Genomic DNA, 20,636 nt, shown 5'->3' on the forward strand with positions numbered 1-20,636 from the left:
TATCATGTGAAAAATCTCATTCAGCAAAAATTATGTCAAATCTCCCACAGCCTGCTTGGCTAACTAGCCTGCTTGGCTAACCAGCCTGCTTGGCTAACCAGCCTGCAAATCACACAGCCCAAAACAAGCCTGAAATGAATCCTAACAGAGGCAAACGAAACATTCTGACGAACTGTACCGAGTTCGTTTTACAAACTCACGAACTTTTCTCAGCGGATGACGCCCCACCCGTGGCCACACAAGCCCTCCAACACACAAGTGACACATGCCAGTCATGGCTAGCCGTGGCTCATAATACATGTACTGGAGGTAAACCAACACCTCCAAAATGAAATGAGAAAGTTCCGACTCAAACCTGAAAGTTAACTTGATTATTCGTGAAACAACCAGGAATTGGACAATCTGCAATCAATGTCTTGGTTAGAATAGCTGTGGTAATGAGGGCATGCCTGGGGCTGGGGGTGGCTGGCTGCGTGGCTTGGCTGTGCGTGTCTATGCATTATTAGTTGCAGCAGTACCAGCACGGGACTGCATGTATCTACGCTTGCATCGATCAAGGTTCGACACGGTGACGTAGCGAATCGAATTTTTTCAACTCCCCTTCGGAGCGAACCTAGTCAAACGTTCTAATATTCATTTCAAAGCTACACGAAAAGACTGTGATTCTGCTACAACGTGTGAGCAAAAAAAGAGAGAAGAGAAATAACACATTGAAAAAAAAATCCAGTCTACACTGAAAATACTCTGGGATAAGAATAACAGAACACGGCTGGCAGCAATACTCTCTCTCGCCGCAATATCACTTATGTGCAGGTAGCACCAGGATGCAAATGACGATACCAGTTCACAGAATAGTAACTTGGTCTCCACTGCTGTACAGGCTGATGTAGAGGTAGAGTTCCCCTGTCACATTGCTCAGTGTCTGGGTTGCTCCAGTACGCTCATGACGACCGACTAACGTGTGATTGTCACAATCCAACGACATATGAATGACGTCACCGGCTTGCCATCGCTGACCCAGAGCACTGCCTGTCCAGTCACCACCATCACCGGTGCTGTAGCCATACCATCCAAACGATGTGGTCTTTCCTCTTTGATAGCCGTCTAGCAGTGGACGCTGGGGATTGCACAAGAAGAACATGTGGTGAACTTTACCAGCCGTGATGCGATCAAGACGGAGGGATATCTCGTGTTTGCCGCTACTCCATTTCCTCACGCCACATACTGACCTCCAGTTACCGCTAGCAGCAGCTCCACGAGTAACCGTTCGGTTGTTGTTTGACAGTGCAAGATCAGCATGGCATTGGCCGGGATCAAACTGTGGTAGCAGATCCACGATGGTAACCATTGCAGGACTTCCAGCTACATGGTGATCTCCAATCATGGCTGATACCTGCACTGAACCCTTCTTTCCGGTCGTCTTGTACGTTGCAATCATGTTAGTGCCTTCATTAGGACTATTGTCGGGCATCAGCACAGGATGAATGGTGTCGGTGGTGGTGTTGTCCGGCGATGTTACTTCAACGTGAACACCAGACAAATGTGCCTCTGTCACAGCCAGACTATCACCGTGGCCATTCCTTGGCTCAATGATCACGGTAAGGTCGTCTCCCTCCTGAACACGGGCTGCAGTAGTCATGCTACTCTTCTCCGATGACAGCATACCAATGTCAATCACCACACCAGTTCTGGCAATGGCCGCAGTAAGCTCCTCGGCGTGGTGTGGTGAAAACAATAGAGTTCCCAGAGCAAACCCCTTCACATCTCTCTCGGACGCACTCACAGCATTCTTCGCTGCTTCCTCCAGCCATCCACTCATTTTCAAGAAGTTCATATCCTCATTGCAGTTTTCTACCAGATGTTGAACTTTCTTGCTATACGATGCACCAGCAAGTACTTGCCGCTTCTGCTCTTCAAGGGGAAGAAGATGTGACAACTGCAATCGATCCACCTCATCCAGAAGCTCCTGCTGACGGTTTTCAATGGCTTTCTTGAGACCACCAAAAACGTAGCTGATCCGAGATGTCACGTGTTCAGTCTCATTACGGAGTCCACTCAGTGCCGCTTCCGACTTCTTGATCGACTCATCAAAAACACTGCCACTTCCATGTGATGTGCTAGTCAGCTTGGAATTCAAAGACTGACGAATGCTAGAAGATGCATCAGTGATAGTCTGCACATTGTGAGCAGCATGATCACCACTGCTTACACATTGCTTACACACTAGCTGCTCACAACTCAAGCAATACGAACACTGTACAAACGAGGAGTGGAATGAGCATTTGTACTGGCTGGCTGATGTTCTATCACCTGTATATCCTGCAGCCTCACTGAGTGGCACAACCTTGTGTTTGTATGATCTGCGTGAGGTTGGATGCACCCTGGCATGGTCAGTGCAGAAATTGTCACCACAGTCCTTGCAAACAGCTACTGCTGCTGTATCCTCAGCACATTCATCACACAACTTCTTACGGCCAGCACTTGCAGCAGCTACCTCCTCCCCAACTCCATCACTAGACACATCACTGTCTGGCAGGTACTGCAGCAAGGGCACTCCTCCTTGTGGTGGTGGAGTGGTTGCTCCACATTCAGGACAACCCACAGAGCCCTTGCCACTGATGTGTTTTTCCAAACACTCCACACACAACGAGTGCAGACACTTCAACAGTTTGCCATGCTTACTACTACTTCTACATGACCCACACTCTGGTCTGGACATGGCTGAAAGATATTCTCAATAAGCACTTCACTGAAAATAAACTTCTACAGCAAGAACAAATCTCAGAATTATCAGTTCGAAAAACAGAAGTCGAGTCTGAACAACAACAGTACAGCAGCTTTCGCCGGCGAAGAATCTCCGAGAGTGAACAAAGGCACAGGCAGGTGTGCGTGCAATGCCCAAACTGTCTTACTAACGTTATGACAGATCAATACATGGCGTTCTCCTGCACTGCAGGGCCTTGGAACGTTTTTTTGGCGCACTCTTGTCAAAGATAAGCCAGTCAGCCTGTCAAGGCATGTGACAAGTTTTACAAAGCACACGTACTGATCAAGCCATGGGTGATAGCAGCAAGCCTGGTCTCCTGCCAGTTGATACTAGAAGACTAGAAGACTAACAGTAGTAGTATCCTTGCATGCACACTCATCTGATACCTACATGTACAGACGACGTACCCGAATGGTGTTACAGACAAACCTTAGCCTCACAAATCTACAATCATAGTACAGTAGGTATCGGTTATAGCGTGGGTGTTTGAAAAACGACTTTCTATTCTTATTTCCGATATTTCTTACACATGATAAATCAACTGTGACATATCATGTGCATGTGCGCAGAGTCAGGAAGATCATCGTACATGCAATGTAGTGTGCATGCGGCTCTTCACAGTCACATAGGCTTACCATGTGGCTATGCAACGTGAGTTACATGACCACAACAGTTGAACCTGCAGCACTACGTAGTCTACGACCCAACGCGAGTCGGATCAGACTTGCATTGGACAGATGTTATTACTACAGGCGATAACCTTTGTACTAAATCTGGTATGTTTTGCTACACAAAGTCCATTCTTAGGACCGATATATTCTACTGTCCGATAAAATTGCTTGTAAGAATAAATGTGCACTTGAAACCCATGTTATGATTATGAAAACATGAGAGTTCATTCTTGTAGGTTGTAGGCATGGCAGTATATTCTTTTACACGACCACGCTATAACCGATACACACTGTACTTCAACACATGGCCTTTGACGGGGGGGGGGGGGGGGGGGGGGTAAATACGGAGCATGACGTGGATCCCATAGAAGTTGGAACAGTGGGTAACATTGCTGCACGGAGATACATATCAGCAATAGAGATGCTCTGCTCTGTATAACAGGAACGGAATGGGACGCAAAGACTCCCATTGATCGCTCTTCGCCTATCCGTAACGTACGAGAAACCTGTTGGGCTCCATGTTGACGGGTACCAGAATGCCCTCTATACCAGGGTGGCAGATGCAGTGCCTAACGGCGACGGTGAGGTGGTAACTCTCACGACCAATGCCCGACAGGGGGCCAACCTCGTTAGCTGCATCTATGTTGCCCTCACTCCGAGTAGTGAGTAACCAGTTGCCTGTGGGTGTTGCCGCAGTTCATTGCATGTAAATTGGTTCACGCATGCATCACTGCATTTGTTAAAACAGGACACACTACCAGCTCCCAGTGCAGGTCTCGAACTCGGGACCTTGTGATTCGCAGGCAAGCCAACAAACACTCGGCCAGAGCGATGGTACTTTGTTGTCAAGCTCTCCAAATTATGTGGCATAAAGACCAAATAATTACTTGTTCCTGCGTCCCGGGGCACAAAAAGACTGAGATTCGGTTAAAATGTGTGAGCAAAAAAAGAGTTATTATTATTATTATTATTTGCCTCTCCGCGTTTGCATCAGGGTGTGTTACTACAAAAATCAACAAATCGACATAATACACATCCACCCCTAGCATTCGCTCAGGCCGCTCAACAAGTCAAAAGACAGTAAGGACAAGAGAAAGCGAGGGAAGGGTCACAGAGCAGCGGGGTCGAAGGCAGGAAAAAAGAAACAGGAGGCAAAGGATATTGAAGAAATATATCAGATTGTCCATTGAATTCACCATACATCATGTCATGTTCCGTTTGGGCAAATCTGGGCATTCCTCTGCAGGCTCAGGTGCGGAAAAGCTGCCGCCATACTGCTCTGTCCTCTGCCAGGTCCCTGATGTGTGAGAGATCTTTATCCGTCTGCAGCTTCATTCCCTTTGTTGCGAGGTCCGTTCTCAGTATTGTTGGGAGTGTGGAAGGCGGCCGGCCACGGAATTTTTTCTCCTCCTTTGTTTGCCGGAAGTATGATGTCATAGCCATTTGTGCTGGGGACTCCTTGTCCAGTCTGCAGATGTGACCGAGTAGTCGCATCCGAGCAGCTTTAACCAGGACAGTTAGGGGCTGTGTCTCTGTTCTGCGGTGGAGGTCATCGTTGCTGATTATCTGTGGGTAGCGGATACCCACAACAACTCTCAGGTGTCTCCGATATGTCGAGTCAAGAGTACACAGCTGAGAGTCTGAGAGGCCCCATGTGCCTGCGTTGTACATCAGCAGAGGCTTGATGAAGGCTTCGTAGAGCCTCACCCGTAGCTTTTCGGAGACCAGATGTCCGCGTGACCACAATGGCCACATCTTGTTGAATGTGCCCGAAGCAATCTGGATTCGGCGTGCGACATCCTCTTTGTCTCCAATAAGGGATCCAAGCTTGCGTGTGCGCCTCCACTCTTCCTCCACTCGGTCCTTCTTCCTCTGGATAGTAGTGCGTTCTGTTTTGGCTTGGTTAACTTTCAGGTCCCAGTCCGCGAGGCAGTCGCCAACAATAGGAAGGATCGAGTCCAGGTACTCAGAACTGGTGCTGACGAAGTCCACATCATCGGCATAACCTAGGGACGGCGGCAGGTTGAGGGTGATGTCTAGATTAGGTCGAGGTGGAATACAGGAGAAAACATGGCGCAGTGCAGTCTCGAGGTAGATGATGAATAACACGGGTGACAGCGAGTCACCTTGTGGGGTGCCAGATGTTGTTGCAAATGGTCGGCTTTGGGTATTTTTGATGCGTGCTGATAGTGTTGTATCTGAAACCAGGAGCTGGACCAGGCGCACCTCATCTGGCTCCAGGAATGACCGCAACACATTGACGAGTTTCCGGCGACTAATAGTGTCAAAGGCGCGGGACATATCGATACCCAGAATACTTATACTGGACTGCAGGTGCTGGCAGCGTGCAGCGATCCATCGATGAGCCCATACTACATCTGTAGTGCTTCTATTCGGTCTGAACCCACTCTGCATTTGCGATACATAAGCTTGAACTCGGGGGGTTATTCGTGCTAGAACCACTAAAGAAAGTACCTTGCGCAGGGCATTGAGCAGAACAATGGGTCTCAGACTACTTCCCGGGCCTCTTGGTTTTCCTGGCTTCTGCAGCGGGATTAACTCGCCACTGCCAAGTGTCAGGTGTTGTCCTGTCTCAACGCACATGGTGTACAGTTCGGCAAGATATGTGAAAAGGCTGTCAGGCGCATATTTGAATAGTTCTGCTGGGAGTTTGTCTGGCCCAGGTGACTTGTTGTTCTTTAGCCGTGCTGCTGCTCTCCTCACTTCGATCGTCGCGATTGGCTTTTCCATTTCGCCCATGTTATAGTCAGCCATGCTCAGTCTCTCTTGGTCGCTATTTGAGAGAGCAGCGTGGAAGTGCTCTGCTATCTTTTCAGCCATTTCCTCAGGTTGGACTATTAGCCTGCCATCTTGGTCAGCCACAACGGCCTGCTTGGTTCTGTTCTTGTGTAGCTGTTGTACAGCTCTGAACATTCGGGCATCATCCTTCAGCTGTTCGATCTCTGATACTTTTCTGTCTAGGTCTGCAGATGCACATTCCTTGGCTCTACGTCGCAGTTGGTGCGAGACTTGGTTTCTCTCCTCACGGAGTTTCTGTATCTGGTGGGTGTCCTGAGCGTTCATCGTGCGGAGTCGCAGATTTTTCATCTTTTCCGAGAGTTCTTCCATCACCGTATCCCAACCGTGTCTATAACGCCGTGTCAGCTTCAGTTCTCCCGCAGCTGCCAATCCCGAGGCATGCATCATTCCTGCAACTGAAGTCCAGCCTTCATCAAGGTGTTCCTTCTCCAGGGGAGGTAGTGTTGTAACATGCTTTTCAACTTGGTCCCGATAGCGCTGTCTTCTCTCTGCGCTGGCTGTCAACTGCTGCACATCCATTTTCTTCCGACTGTCTTGCGGGGTATGCTTTCTCGGTGACGTTAGGACGTAGAATTTTGGTAGGTCAAAGGTAGCAATCACCAAGCGGTGATCGCTACAGGTAGACGTTCCAGCATATGACCGTGCATTCAGAAGAAGGCTCTTCTGGGAATTTTGGCACAGTACGAAATCGATTTGATTATACACCTTGACCGTGATTCCTGATGCTAATCTCCGAGTCATTGACCATGTTGTGGTATGACATGCTCTGTGCTGAAAAGCTGTGTTGGCAGCAAATAGTTGATGGGACCCACAGAATTCTGCCAAAGCAAGACCAGTGTAGTTTCGTCGTCCGCGTCCATGCTGGCCAATGCAGTTGAATGCTGTACTAGGTCTGCCCAGTTTAGCGTTAAAATCCCCAGCTACAAACAGTAGACTGGATGACGATTCAATATCTGTGAGCGCCCTCTCAAGACTGTCGTAAAACTCCTCCAAATAGTCATGCGACGTCGCAACAAGTCCCGACGTCGGCGCGTAGACGTTCACTACGGAAATGACGCTTTTAGCTACTTTGAATTGCGCTACTGCGACTCGGTCGGAAACCACCCAGTGACGAACAAATTTGTCCGACAGACGCCGTGACACAACGAAACCGAGCCCGTAGTGACGGCTCGTTGAAGGAAGCAGCAGCAAGCGGTAGCCGTCCTGACAATAGTCGACCCCCTCCGGCGCTTTCGTCTCCTGCAAGCAGCAAACGTCCAGCTTGTAGTTTTTCGCGTCCTCGATAATTTGGTGTTGTTTACTCCGAGAACTTAGTCCACGCACATTGAAGCAGGCCAAGTTGAATTTATTCAGGCCTTTGAAACCTCTATTCCCACTCATTGTCCGTTACCGACTCTGTCCGTTACCGACTCTGTCCGTTACCGACTCTGTCCGTTACCGACTCTGTCCGTTACCGACTCTGTCCGTTGAACGTTTAGACCAATATCATCCCCAGCAAGAAGCAGGAGATGGAGAGAAGAGTCACCCGTCTCTCAAACCTCAAAAAAGAGTTACAAGCTTGAAAAGATCCAAGTCCCTCAACAGGTACGTCCAAACAGTGAATACATAGTCATTGTATCTAATGTACACAGAAAATACTCTGGGACAAGAATAACAGAACACGGCTGGCAGCACTACTCTCCCTCGCCGCAATATCACTTATGTGCAGGTACGGCCAGGATGCAAATGACGATACCAGTTCACAAAATAGTAACTTGGTCTCCACTGCTGTACAGGCTGATGTAGAGGTAGAGTTCACCTGTCACTTTGTACAGTGTCTCGGTTGCTCTGGTACGCCCATGACGACCGACTAACGTGTGATTGTCACAATCCAATGACATGCGAATGACGTCACCGGCTCTCCATGGCTGACCCAGTGCACTGCCTGTCCAGTCACCACCACTAGTCCTATTGCTGTACCATCCAAACGATGTGGTCTTTCCCGTTTGCCAGTCGTCTAGTCGTGGATGCTGGGCATTACACAAGAAGAACATGTGGTGAACTTTACCGGCAGTGATGCGATCAAGTCGAAGGCATATCTCGTGTTTGCCGCTACTCCATTTCCTGATGCCACATACTGACCTAAGCTGCTTGTTGCAAGCAGCTCCACGGGTAACCGTACGGTTGTTGTTAGACAGTACAAGATCAGCATGACATTGACTGGGATCAAACCGTGGTTGGGGGTCCACAATGGTAACCATTGCAGGACTTCCAGCTACAGGGTGATCTCCAATCATGGCTGATACCTGCACTGAACCAATCTTTCCGGTCGTCTTGTACGTTGCAATCATGTTAGTGCCTTCATTAGGACTACGATTGGGCATCAGCACAGACTCAATGGTGCTGGTGGTGTTGTCCGCAGATGTTACGTCAACATGAACACCAGACAAATGTGCCTCCGTCACAGCCAGACTATCACCGTGGCCATTCCTTGGCTCAATGATCACTGTAAGGTCGTCTCCCTCCTCAACACTGGCTGCAGTAGTCATGCTACTCTTCTCCGATGACAGAATACCAATGTCAATCACCACACCAGTTCTGGCAATGGCTGCAGTCAGTTCCTTGACATGGTATGGTGAAAACGATAGAGTTCCTGGAGCAAAGACAGTCACATCTCTCTCGGCCGCACTCACAGCATTCTTCGCTGCTTCCACCAGCCAGCTACTCATCTTCAAGAAATTCACATCCTCATTGCAGTTCTCTGCAAGATGTTGAACTTTCTTGCTATACAAGGCACCAGAAATTACCTGCCGCTTCTGCTCTTCGAGGGGGAGAAGATGTGACAACTGCAATCGATCAATCTCTTCCAGAAGCTCCTGCTGACGTTTCTCAATGGCTTTCTTCAGAATACCAAAAACGTGGTTGATCAGGGAGGACACAGTTTCTGTCTCATCACGGAGTCCACTCAGTGCCGCTTCAGACGTCTTGATTAACTCGTCAAAAACACTGCCACTTCCATGTGATGTTCTAGTCAGCTGGAATTTCAAGGACTGGCGAATGCTGGAAGATGCATCAGTGATAGTCTGCACATTGTGAGTAGCATGATCACCACTGCTTACACATTGCTTACACACTAGCTGCTCACAACTCAAGCAATACGAACACTGTACAAACGAGGGGTGGAATGAGCATTTGTGCTGGCTGGCTGATGTTCTATCACGTGTATGTCCCGCAGCCTCACTGAGTGGCACAACCTTGTGCTTGTAAGTCCGGCGAGATGCAGGATGTGCTTCGGCATGCATGGCACAGAGACTGTCACTGCAATCCATACAAACAGCAACTGCTCCAGTATCCTCAGCACATTCATCACACAATTTTCTGGACGGTGTAGTAGCAGTAGCCTCATTCCCATCACTGGAAACATCACTGTCTGGCAGGTACTGCAGCAAGGGAACACCAGCAGATGATGCTGGAGTAACTGTTCCACATTCAGGACATCCCACAGAGCCCTTGCCACTGATGTGTTTTTCCAAACACTCCACACACAATGAGTGCAGACACTTCAACAGTTTGCCATGCTTATTGTTACTTCTACATAATCCACACTCTGGTCTGGACATGGCTGAAAGATATTCTCAATAAGCACTTCACTGAAAATAAACTTCTACAGCAAGAACAAATCTCAGAATTATCAGTTCGAAAAACAGAAGTCGAGTCTGAACAACAACAGTACAGCAGCTTTCGCCGGCGAAGAATCTCCGAGAGTGAACAAAGGCACAGGCAGGTGTGCGTGCAATGCCCAAACTGTCTTACTAACGTTATGACAGATCAATACATGGCGTTCTCCTGCACTGCAGGGCCTTGGAACGTTTTTTTGGCGCACTCTTGTCAAAGATAAGCCAGTCAGCCTGTCAAGGCATGTGACAAGTTTTACAAAGCACACGTACTGATCAAGCCATGGGTGATAGCAGCAAGCCTGGTCTCCTGCCAGTTGATACTAGAAGACTAGAAGACTAGCAGTAGCAGTATCCTTGCATGCACACTCATCTGATACCTACATGTACAGACGACGTACCCGAATGGTGTTACAGACAAACCTTAGCCTCACAAATCTACAATCATAGTACAGTAGGTATCGGTTATAGCGTGGGTGTTTGAAAAACGACTTTCTATTCTTATTTCCGATATTTCTTACACATGATAAATCAACTGTGACATATCATGTGCATGTGCGCAGAGTCAGGAAGATCATCGTACATGCAATGTAGTGTGCATGCGGCTCTTCACAGTCACATAGGCTTACCATGTGGCTATGCAACGTGAGTTACATGACCACAACAGTTGAACCTGCAGCACTACGTAGTCTACGACCCAACGCGAGTCGGATCAGACTTGCATTGGACAGATGTTATTACTACAGGCGATAACCTTTGTACTAAATCTGGTATGTTTTGCTACACAAAGTCCATTCTTAGGACCGATATATTCTACTGTCCGATAAAATTGCTTGTAAGAATAAATGTGCACTTGAAACCCATGTTATGATTATGAAAACATGAGAGTTCATTCTTGTAGGTTGTAGGCATGGCAGTATATTCTTTTACACGACCACGCTATAACCGATACACACTGTACTTCAACACATGGCCTTTGACGGGGGGGGGGGGGGGGGGGGGGTAAATACGGAGCATGACGTGGATCCCATAGAAGTTGGAACAGTGGGTAACATTGCTGCACGGAGATACATATCAGCAATAGAGATGCTCTGCTCTGTATAACAGGAACGGAATGGGACGCAAAGACTCCCATTGATCGCTCTTCGCCTATCCGTAACGTACGAGAAACCTGTTGGGCTCCATGTTGACGGGTACCAGAATGCCCTCTATACCAGGGTGGCAGATGCAGTGCCTAACGGCGACGGTGAGGTGGTAACTCTCACGACCAATGCCCGACAGGGGGCCAACCTCGTTAGCTGCATCTATGTTGCCCTCACTCCGAGTAGTGAGTAACCAGTTGCCTGTGGGTGTTGCCGCAGTTCATTGCATGTAAATTGGTTCACGCATGCATCACTGCATTTGTTAAAACAGGACACACTACCAGCTCCCAGTGCAGGTCTCGAACTCGGGACCTTGTGATTCGCAGGCAAGCCAACAAACACTCGGCCAGAGCGATGGTACTTTGTTGTCAAGCTCTCCAAATTATGTGGCATAAAGACCAAATAATTACTTGTTCCTGCGTCCCGGGGCACAAAAAGACTGAGATTCGGTTAAAATGTGTGAGCAAAAAAAGAGTTACAAGCTTGAAAAGATCCAAGTCCCTCAACAGGTACGTCCAAACAGTGAATACATAGTCATTGTATCTAATGTACACAGAAAATACTCTGGGACAAGAATAACAGAACACGGCTGGCAGCACTACTCTCCCTCGCCGCAATATCACTTATGTGCAGGTACGGCCAGGATGCAAATGACGATACCAGTTCACAAAATAGTAACTTGGTCTCCACTGCTGTACAGGCTGATGTAGAGGTAGAGTTCACCTGTCACTTTGTACAGTGTCTCGGTTGCTCTGGTACGCCCATGACGACCGACTAACGTGTGATTGTCACAATCCAATGACATGCGAATGACGTCACCGGCTCTCCATGGCTGACCCAGTGCACTGCCTGTCCAGTCACCACCACTAGTCCTATTGCTGTACCATCCAAACGATGTGGTCTTTCCCGTTTGCCAGTCGTCTAGTCGTGGATGCTGGGCATTACACAAGAAGAACATGTGGTGAACGTAACCAGCAGTGATGCGATCAAGACGAAGGGATATCTCGTGTTTGCCGTTACTCCATTTCCTCAAGCCACATACTGACCTAAACTTCCTGTTGCAAGCAGCTCCACGAATAACCGTACGGTTGTTGTTAGACAGTACAAGATCAGCATGACACTGGCTAGGATCAAACCGTGGTTGGGGATCCACAAAGGTAACCGTTGCAGGACTTCCAGCTACATGGTGATCTCCAATCATGGCTGATACCTGCACAGAACCCTTCTTTCCGGTCGTCTTGTACATTGCAATCATGTTAGTGCCTTCATTAGGACTACTGTCGGTTGGCAGCACAGGCTGAATGGTGTCGGTGGTGTTGTCCGCAGATGTTACGTCGACGTGAACGCCAGACAAATGTGCCTCCGACACAGCCAGACTATCACCGTGGCCATTCCTTGGCTCAATGATCACAGTAAGGTCGTCTCCCTCCTCAACACTGGCTGCAGTAGTCATGCTACTCTTCTCCGATGACAGAATACCAATGTCAATCACCACACCAGTTCTGGCAATGGCCGCAGTCAGTTCCTCGACGTGGCATGGTGAAAACGAAAGAGTTCCTGGAGCAAACTCCTTCACATCTCTCTCGGACGCACTCACAGCATCCTTCGCTGCTTCCTCCAGCCATGTACTCATCTTCAAGAAATTCACATCCTCAGTGCAGTTCTCTGCCAGATGTTGAACTTTCTTGCTATACAAGGCACCAGCAACTACCTGCCGCTTCTGCTCTTCGAGCCGGAGAAGATGTGACAACTGCAATCGATCCACCTCATCCAGAAGCTCCTGCTGACGTTTCTCAATGGTTTTCTTCAGACTACCAAAAACATCGTTGATCCGGGAGGACACAGTTTCTGTCTCATCATGGAGTCCACTCAGTGCCGCTTCAGACGTCTTAATTAACTCGTCAAAAACACTGCTACTTCCATGTGATGTTCTAGTCAGCTGGAATTTCAAGGACTGGCGAATGCTGGAAGATGCATCAGTGATAGTCTGCACATTGTGAGCAGCATGATCGCCACTGCTTACACATTGCTTACACACTAGCTGCTCACAACTCAAGCAATACGAACACTGTACAAACGAGGGGTGGAATGAGCATTTGTGATGGCTAGCTGATGTTCTATCACCTGTACATCCCGCAGCCTCACTGAGTGGCACAACCTTGTGCTTGTAAGTCCGGCGAGATGCAGGATGTGCTTCGCCATGCATGGCACAGAGACTGTCACTGCAATCCATACAAACAGCCACTGCTCCAGTATCCTCAGCACATTCATCACACAACTTTCTGGACTGTGTGCTAGCAGTAGTCTCATTCCCATCACTGGAAACATCACTATTTGGCAGGTACTGCAGCAAGGGCACACCAGCAGATGATGCTGGAGTGGTTGTTCCACATTCAGGACAACCCACAGAGCCCTTGCCACTGACGTGTTTTTCCAAACACTCCACACACAATGAGTGCAGACACTTCAACAGTTTGCCATGCTTATTGCTACTTCTACACGACCCACACTCTGGTCTGGACATGGCTGAAAGATATTCTCAATAAGCACTTCACTGAAAATAAACTTCTACAGCAAGAACAAATCTCATGACTATGAGTTCGAAAAAAACAGAAGTCGAGAAGTACAGCAGCTTTCGCCGGCGAAGAATCTCCGAGCAGTGAACAAAGGTGCAGGCAGGTGAGCGTGCTATGCTCAAACTGTCTTACTATGACAGACCACTACACGGGGTTCTCCTGCACTGCACAGGGCCTTTGAACGTTTTTTTGGCGCACTCTTGTCAAAGATAAGCCAGTCAGCCTGTCAAGGCATGTGACAAGTTTTACAAAGCACACGTACGGATCAACTAGGATCAACCCATGGGTGATAGCAGGAAGCCTCGTCTCCTGCCAGTTGATACCGTACTAGAAGAAAACTAGAAGACTAGTACATGTAGTTCCCTTGCATGCACACCCATTTGATACCAGTATAGAAATACGGAGCATGACATGGATCCCGTAGAACATTGGGTAACATTGCGGCATGCAGATGCATTTCGGCAAGAGAGATTCTCTCCTCTGCTTTTCGGGAACGGGATGAGACGCAAAGACCGCCATTGATCACTATTCGCATTCCCGTAACGTATGAGAAACCTGTTCTGCTCTATGTTCATGTAAAGAAATCACGTGGTACGTGTACTGTGAATTTTCGGTTCCAAATTTGGCACCTTCCTTCCTGACCGGAATGATACACAGCAGATCTGTACGCACTTTCTTTGTGTGTACCATAGCATGGAGAACCTCATCTCCGCGTAAAAATCTGGACCGAAACACACACCAAGCCGTAGACTCTAAACCAGATAACGTTGCCTGTTCTGTACGTGATTTCTCTACGTTTCCCATGAGGCATAACCACTCCAATATTGATACCCCCGCCCCCCCCCCCCCCCCCCCCCCCAAAAAACCATGGACACTGCAATTTCACAAATTTTCGGTGTACTTCTTTTATTTTCGGTGCTTTCGGTGAATCTGTTTCATACCTAAAATTTCAATAAACTGAACAAACCCTAACACACATATTCAAATAGGGGAACTGCTTCTCTGTAACTAAAGTTTCTGTTCACCTAGCCTGGCCTTTTGCCCTCATACCAAAAATATTGAGCACCTAAAATTTCTGAAATTAGAGTATACCTTGTCATTGGGATTCAAAGAACGTGTTTTGCAAGAACATCGGGGCTAGCTCGTCAAATTTAAGAACATGGCAGTGACCGAAATGACGCAGGACTCATGTCATACAAATTCCGCCCAGGGCTGGGAAATCACCAGTTGCACACTCTTGGTTATGCACTCGTGATAGAATGCGCGTGAGCACATCGGGCTCACTTACCCAGTGTTTCACTCTTCTGAGCGATGTTAGCCTTCCGTGTAAATCGTCTACAGGTGAAACAAGCACATCGCATGGGCATAGGGAATACAGGCACACAGTGAGCAGTCGACTTACGAGTACATGTAGCAGGGCCTGCTGGAGAGCCGGGTCAGCCGGGTCACGCGCCCGGCTAGGGAACTGCACGACCTGGCTGAACAGATAACACCGGGTCCAGTCTGACCCGGCTGAAAAATGTCTCAAACTGACAATGGATTCCTAAAATACCGGTATTTTACGACTCGTGGACCCCATCTGTTGCAAATCTAGCGCAACCGTACACACTACAGTCTGCAAGCGACAGAAACTCGGCTTGGGTCAACTGGGGTCAACTGGTTCGAGCGCGATCTGGCCAGCGGCGAGCAGGAAGTCAGGACATTGAAAGTCGATGGGGCAGGCAGTCAAAAGCGTAACTTTGGCTTTAGCTTTTGACACAGTTGCAAGTTTTGAGCAGGCTTTTTGGTTGTTTTTCTGCCGGATGATCTGACCCGGCTGGCCTGCATGCGCCAGGTACACTCTGACCGGGCTGTGTTGAATGTCTAGAGCAGGCCCTGATGTAGCCCAGACACTATACTACATGTAGCACAGCAAACCTCTGACCAGACACTATGCTACATGTAGTGCAGCAAACCTCTGACCAGACACTATGCTACAAGTAGTGCAGCAAACCTCTGACCAGACACTATACTACAAGTAGTGCAGCAAACCTCTGACCAGACACTATGCTACAAGTAGTGCAGCAAACCTCTGACCAGACACTATGCTACATGTAGTGCAGCAAACCTCTGACCAGACACTATGCTACAAGTAGTGCAGCAAACCTCTGACCAGCCACTATACTACATGTAGTGCAGCAAACCTCTGACCAGACACCATACTACAAGTAGTGCAGCAAACCTCTGACCAGCCACTATACTACATGTAGTGCAGCAAACCTCTGACCAGACACTATGCTACACGTAGTGCAGCAAACCTCTGACCAGACACTATGCTACACGTAGTGCAGCAAACCTCTGACCAGACACTATGCTACACGTAGTGCAGCAAACCTCTGACCAGACACTATGCTACACGTAGTGCAGCAAACCTCTGACCAGACACTATGCTACACGTAGTGCAGCAAACCTCTGACCAGACACCATACTACAAGTAGTGCAGCAAACCTCTGACCAGCCACTATGCTACAAGTAGTGCAGCAAACCTCTGACCAGACACTATACTACATGTAGTGCAGCAAACCTCTGACCAGACACTATGCTACATGTAGTGCAGCAAACCTCTGACCAGACACTATGCTACACGTAGTGCAGCAAACCTCTGACCAGACACTATGCTACACGTAGTGCAGCAAACCTCTGACCAGACACTATGCTACAAGTAGTGCAGCAAACCTCTGACCAGACACTATACTACAATCTACACGTAGTGCAGCAAACCTCTGACCAGCCACTATACTACATGTAGTGCAGCAAACCTCTGACCAGACACTATGCTACAAGTAGTGCAGCAAACCTCTGACCAGCCACTATACTACATGTAGTGCAGCAAACCTCTGACCAGACACTATGCTACACGTAGTGCAGCAAACCTCTGACCAGACACTATGCTACATGTAGTGCAGCAAACCTCTGACCAGACACTATGCTACATGTATTGCAGCAAACCTCTGACCAGACACTATGCTACAAGTAGTGCAGCAAACCTCTGACCAGACACTATACTACATGTAGTGCAGCAAACCTCTGACCAGACACTATGCTACATGTAGTGCAGCAAACCTCTGACCAGACACTATGCTACAAGTAGTGCAGCAAACCTCTGACCAGACACTATACTACACGTAGTGCAGCAAACCTCTGACCAGACACTATGCTACAAGTAGTGCAGCAAACCTCTGACCAGCCACTATACTACAAGTAGTGCAGCAAACCTCTGACCAGCCACTATGCTACAAGTAGTGCAGCAAACCTCTGACCAGACACTATGCTACACGTAGTGCAGCAAACCTCTGACCAGACACTATGCTACAAGTAGTGCAGCAAACCTCTGACCAGCCACTATGCTACAAGTAGTGCAGCAAACCTCTGACCAGACACTATGCTACAAGTAGTGCAGCAAACCTCTGACCAGACACTATGCTACAAGTAGTGCAGCAAACCTCTGACCAGCCACTATGCTACAAGTAGTGCAGCAAACCTCTGACCAGACACTATGCTACAAGTAGTGCAGCAAACCTCTGACCAGACACTATACTACAAGTAGTGCAGCAAACCTCTGACCAGACACTATGCTACAAGTAGTGCAGCAAACCTCTGACCAGCCACTATACTACAAGTAGTGCAGCAAACCTCTGACCAGCCACTATGCTACAAGTAGTGCAGCAAACCTCTGACCAGACACTATACTACATGTAGTGCAGCAAACCTCTGACCAGCCACTATACTACAAGTAGTGCAGCAAACCTCTGACCAGCCACTATGCTACAAGTAGTGCAGCAAACCTCTGACCAGCCACTATGCTACATGTAGTGCAGCAAACCTCTGACCAGACACTATGCTACATGTAGTGCAGCAAACCTCTGACCAGACACTATGCTACATGTAGTGCAGCAAACCTCTGACCTACACGTACACATTGTACAATGAAACACTTCAGTACAAAGTACCCTGGATATAACATACAGTAAAAACTGTCAAGGTGACCACTTGGATAAGGCGACCACCTGTCCCAGAAGACCACTGCAACCGGGACCTAGGGATTCTACTTCCAGTCAAACGACCCTGGATAAGGAGACCACCTGGTAACAGAGACCACAATATGGAGGTCCTTTAAGCGGCCGTCTTACTCTTAGACAGGTTTCACTGTACTACGGAATGATTGTGACAGGACCCTGAATTATGCAGCAGTACAAGCCTTACGCCGAAACCACACCAGGTACAAAACGGCGTAAACTTTACTGCATCGTATACGTCACCAAGGAAACGGAGCCAGAACGCAAAACGCTCTGCATTTCATTCCAGCAATCTGAGGACCCCTGTAGAAAGCAACGTACCTACGTTTTTTTTACAAGTTCTGCATTTTGGACTGTTCTGGGGGTACAGTTACATATACATGACGATTGTACTAAGTACAGTTGTGCTCACTGAAATCCGACCCAAAGTGCAACGCTGGCGCCCTCGACTGGCACGGCCCATGATGCCCTGGAAGTGGCCCGAATGCGGCTGGATGTACACATGTACACATAGAATGATATACTAGTAATCGCAATTGGTCCAGGGCGCCAGCTTTGCACTTTGGGTCGGATTTCAGTGAGCATAACTGTAGCTCAAATACACCCTCACTCAAGTGAAGTGTGGTTGCATGCATGCAGTTACCATAGGCTGTACATGTATGCAAAGGCAAACTCGATGTATATATATAGTGTGGTGTCAGCCTAACCACCAGTGGCAGTAACCAGTCATTTACCTTTCATATAATACAGGGCACCTCACAGCTAAAGCAATGGTTTGTCTGGCACCTGGACGTACACTGAAAATTCACTGTCTTTCCAAGCAAAATCTGTGTGTGTGTGTTCGGGAACGGACACGATAATTTACTTTTACTTTACTTCCAAGAAAACGTTCATTGCTTTGAGGGAGTTGAACAGAAAAAGAAGAAAAAGTAAGCTGTCGCAACCGCGCCTGTACACACGGACAGTGTAGTGCTGGTACGACTTGTACCTGTACATGCATGCTACCATACCACCCTGAACTGCACCGCCGTGAAGGCCTACCATACCACCCTGAACTGCACCGCCGTGAAGGCCTACCATACCACCCTGAACTGCACCGCCGTGAAGGCCTACCATACCACCCTGAACTGCACCGCCGTGAAGGCCTACCATACCACCCTGAACTGCACCGCCGTGAAGGCCTACCATACCACCCTGAACTGCACCGCCATGAAGGCCTACCATACCACCCTGAACTGCACCGCCGTGAAGGCCTACCATACCACCCTGAACTGCACCGCCGTGAAGGCCTACCATACCACCCTGAACTGCACCGCCGTGAAGGCCTACCATACCACCCTGAACTGCACCGCCGTGAAGGCCTACCATACCACCCTGAACTGCACCGCCATGAAGGCCTACCATACCACCCTGAACTGCACTGCCGTGAAGGCCTACCATACCACCCTGAACTGCACCGCCGTGAAGGCCTACCATACCACTGTATCTTCGTGGTATGCGGCCATCGGCCAGATTTTGTTGGCGACGACTGTAGAATCCCATAGTATCACGCCAAGTTGAAACACTTGGAAGTTGGAGGACCTCTCAGTCTGTCAGGCACAAAACCATTTGACAATGATTCGGAACACCATTCCACGATCTGAGGTGCTTGTGCTTCTCAATAGAGGGGTTAAGCTGCACGTTATTATTGACGTGAGGTACAATTTTACGTCAAATTTGGCATAAAAGTCCAAATTTCGACGGGAGATGCAGGTCACTCACTCATGCTGTTTTTCCAACGCGCGAGCCAAATAACGTGAGATGAACGTTCGCGTCACGTCAAAAATAACGTGCAGATTAACTTCTCTAATATCACGTCTACGCCAGACTTCACTACAGCATATAGCACCTGTATTAGTGCATGTACGCTATTGTCAAGAGTAAATAAGCTTCCAAGTTTACAATACTCTTGTTATTGCACTGTAGCATTCACTGAAACATTCTTGTCTATCACATTGGTAATTTTCATGGCTGGTGCAGCATCACATGTTATCGGCCAGTTCAGCTTCTTTTCCCATCATTATCCCAATAATGCAATATAACTTATGTGCACAGCAGCATCATAAAAGCAATTAATTCACACAACACGTGTCTTGACACATGTGGAATTTTCTTCTAAACGGAACAATTTCTTATTATTATTATGTAGAAGAGAAAAGGACATATGGATACGAGTTAAGAGTAACTATCCATCACTGTAACATGATACTATATACAGTCAGAAAGTATCATGTTACAGTGATGGATAGTTACTCTTAACTCGTATCCATATGTCCTTTTCTCTTCTACATTTATTTATGGCTCAACATCCGAGTTATTATTATTATTGTCAACAATACGAAACAATTCGGACACGACATGCTGGGAAGTAGAACATAATACACAGGAGCAAATTTAATAATGCCAAGACGCGAATGACACCACAACGTGATGGCATGACCAACAACAACTGTACACCAGTCTATTGCGTGTGGCTACTTGCAGTGTAATGGAAAACAACCTTAGTTTATTCTTCACTCACTTTTTAATCTTGCTGCATACTTCTCGGTGGATAGCCATATAGTCAACAGCCGTATCCATCTTCGTTCAACAAAGTAGGAGGCTAGTAATAGTATACTGACTTCTTTATGACTTGCCAATTATCACCATAATATCATGGCCATGAACAACAAAATACTACCAATTCAAAACAATTCACAATCACACACCACATCATAAAAGACAAAAAAAAGTGCCCAAACGGACAGAAAAAAAATGAGCTCAGGTCCCTCCGGGGTTCGAACCCGGGACCCTTTGCGTGTAAAGCAAATGTGATAACCACTACACCAAGGAACCCTCGCTGAAGAAGTGGATTTGTTACGCGGTACAAATACTTGAAAGAGCTCTCCGTGTCGGTGTAGCAAGGACGAAGCG

At 47.9% G+C, this 20,636-nt stretch overlaps 2 protein-coding genes and 1 non-coding gene across 3 annotated transcripts; all 3 read right to left on the bottom strand.

Annotated features, from left to right (window-relative positions):
* Positions 1-844: 844 nt before the first annotated feature.
* LOC135820038 (E3 ubiquitin-protein ligase TRIM45-like) lies at positions 845-2,719 on the bottom strand. Its single transcript, XM_065333340.1, has one exon. The coding sequence runs from the start codon at positions 2,717-2,719 to the stop codon at positions 845-847; it is 1,875 nt and encodes a 624-aa protein (XP_065189412.1).
* Positions 2,720-7,997: 5,278 nt separating this feature from the next.
* On the bottom strand, positions 7,998-9,857 carry LOC135820039 (E3 ubiquitin-protein ligase TRIM45-like). The gene has a single exon (XM_065333342.1). The coding sequence runs from the start codon at positions 9,855-9,857 to the stop codon at positions 7,998-8,000; it is 1,860 nt and encodes a 619-aa protein (XP_065189414.1).
* Positions 9,858-20,485: 10,628 nt separating this feature from the next.
* Trnav-uac (transfer RNA valine (anticodon UAC)) lies at positions 20,486-20,558 on the bottom strand. Its single transcript has one exon. It is a non-coding gene; the product is annotated as a tRNA-Val (tRNA).
* Positions 20,559-20,636: the final 78 nt, after the last annotated feature.

The sequence above is a fragment of the Sycon ciliatum genome, chromosome 6, assembly GCF_964019385.1.
Source record: "Sycon ciliatum chromosome 6, ocSycCili1.1, whole genome shotgun sequence".
NCBI lineage: Eukaryota > Metazoa > Porifera > Calcarea > Leucosolenida > Sycettidae > Sycon > Sycon ciliatum.

Excerpts from the sequence above, each read along its gene's own strand:
- LOC135820038 (XM_065333340.1), bottom strand. The coding sequence starts at position 2,719 with ATGTCCAGACCAGAGTGTGGGTCATGTAGAAGTAGTAGTAAGCATGGC.
- LOC135820039 (XM_065333342.1), bottom strand. The coding sequence starts at position 9,857 with ATGTCCAGACCAGAGTGTGGATTATGTAGAAGTAACAATAAGCATGGC.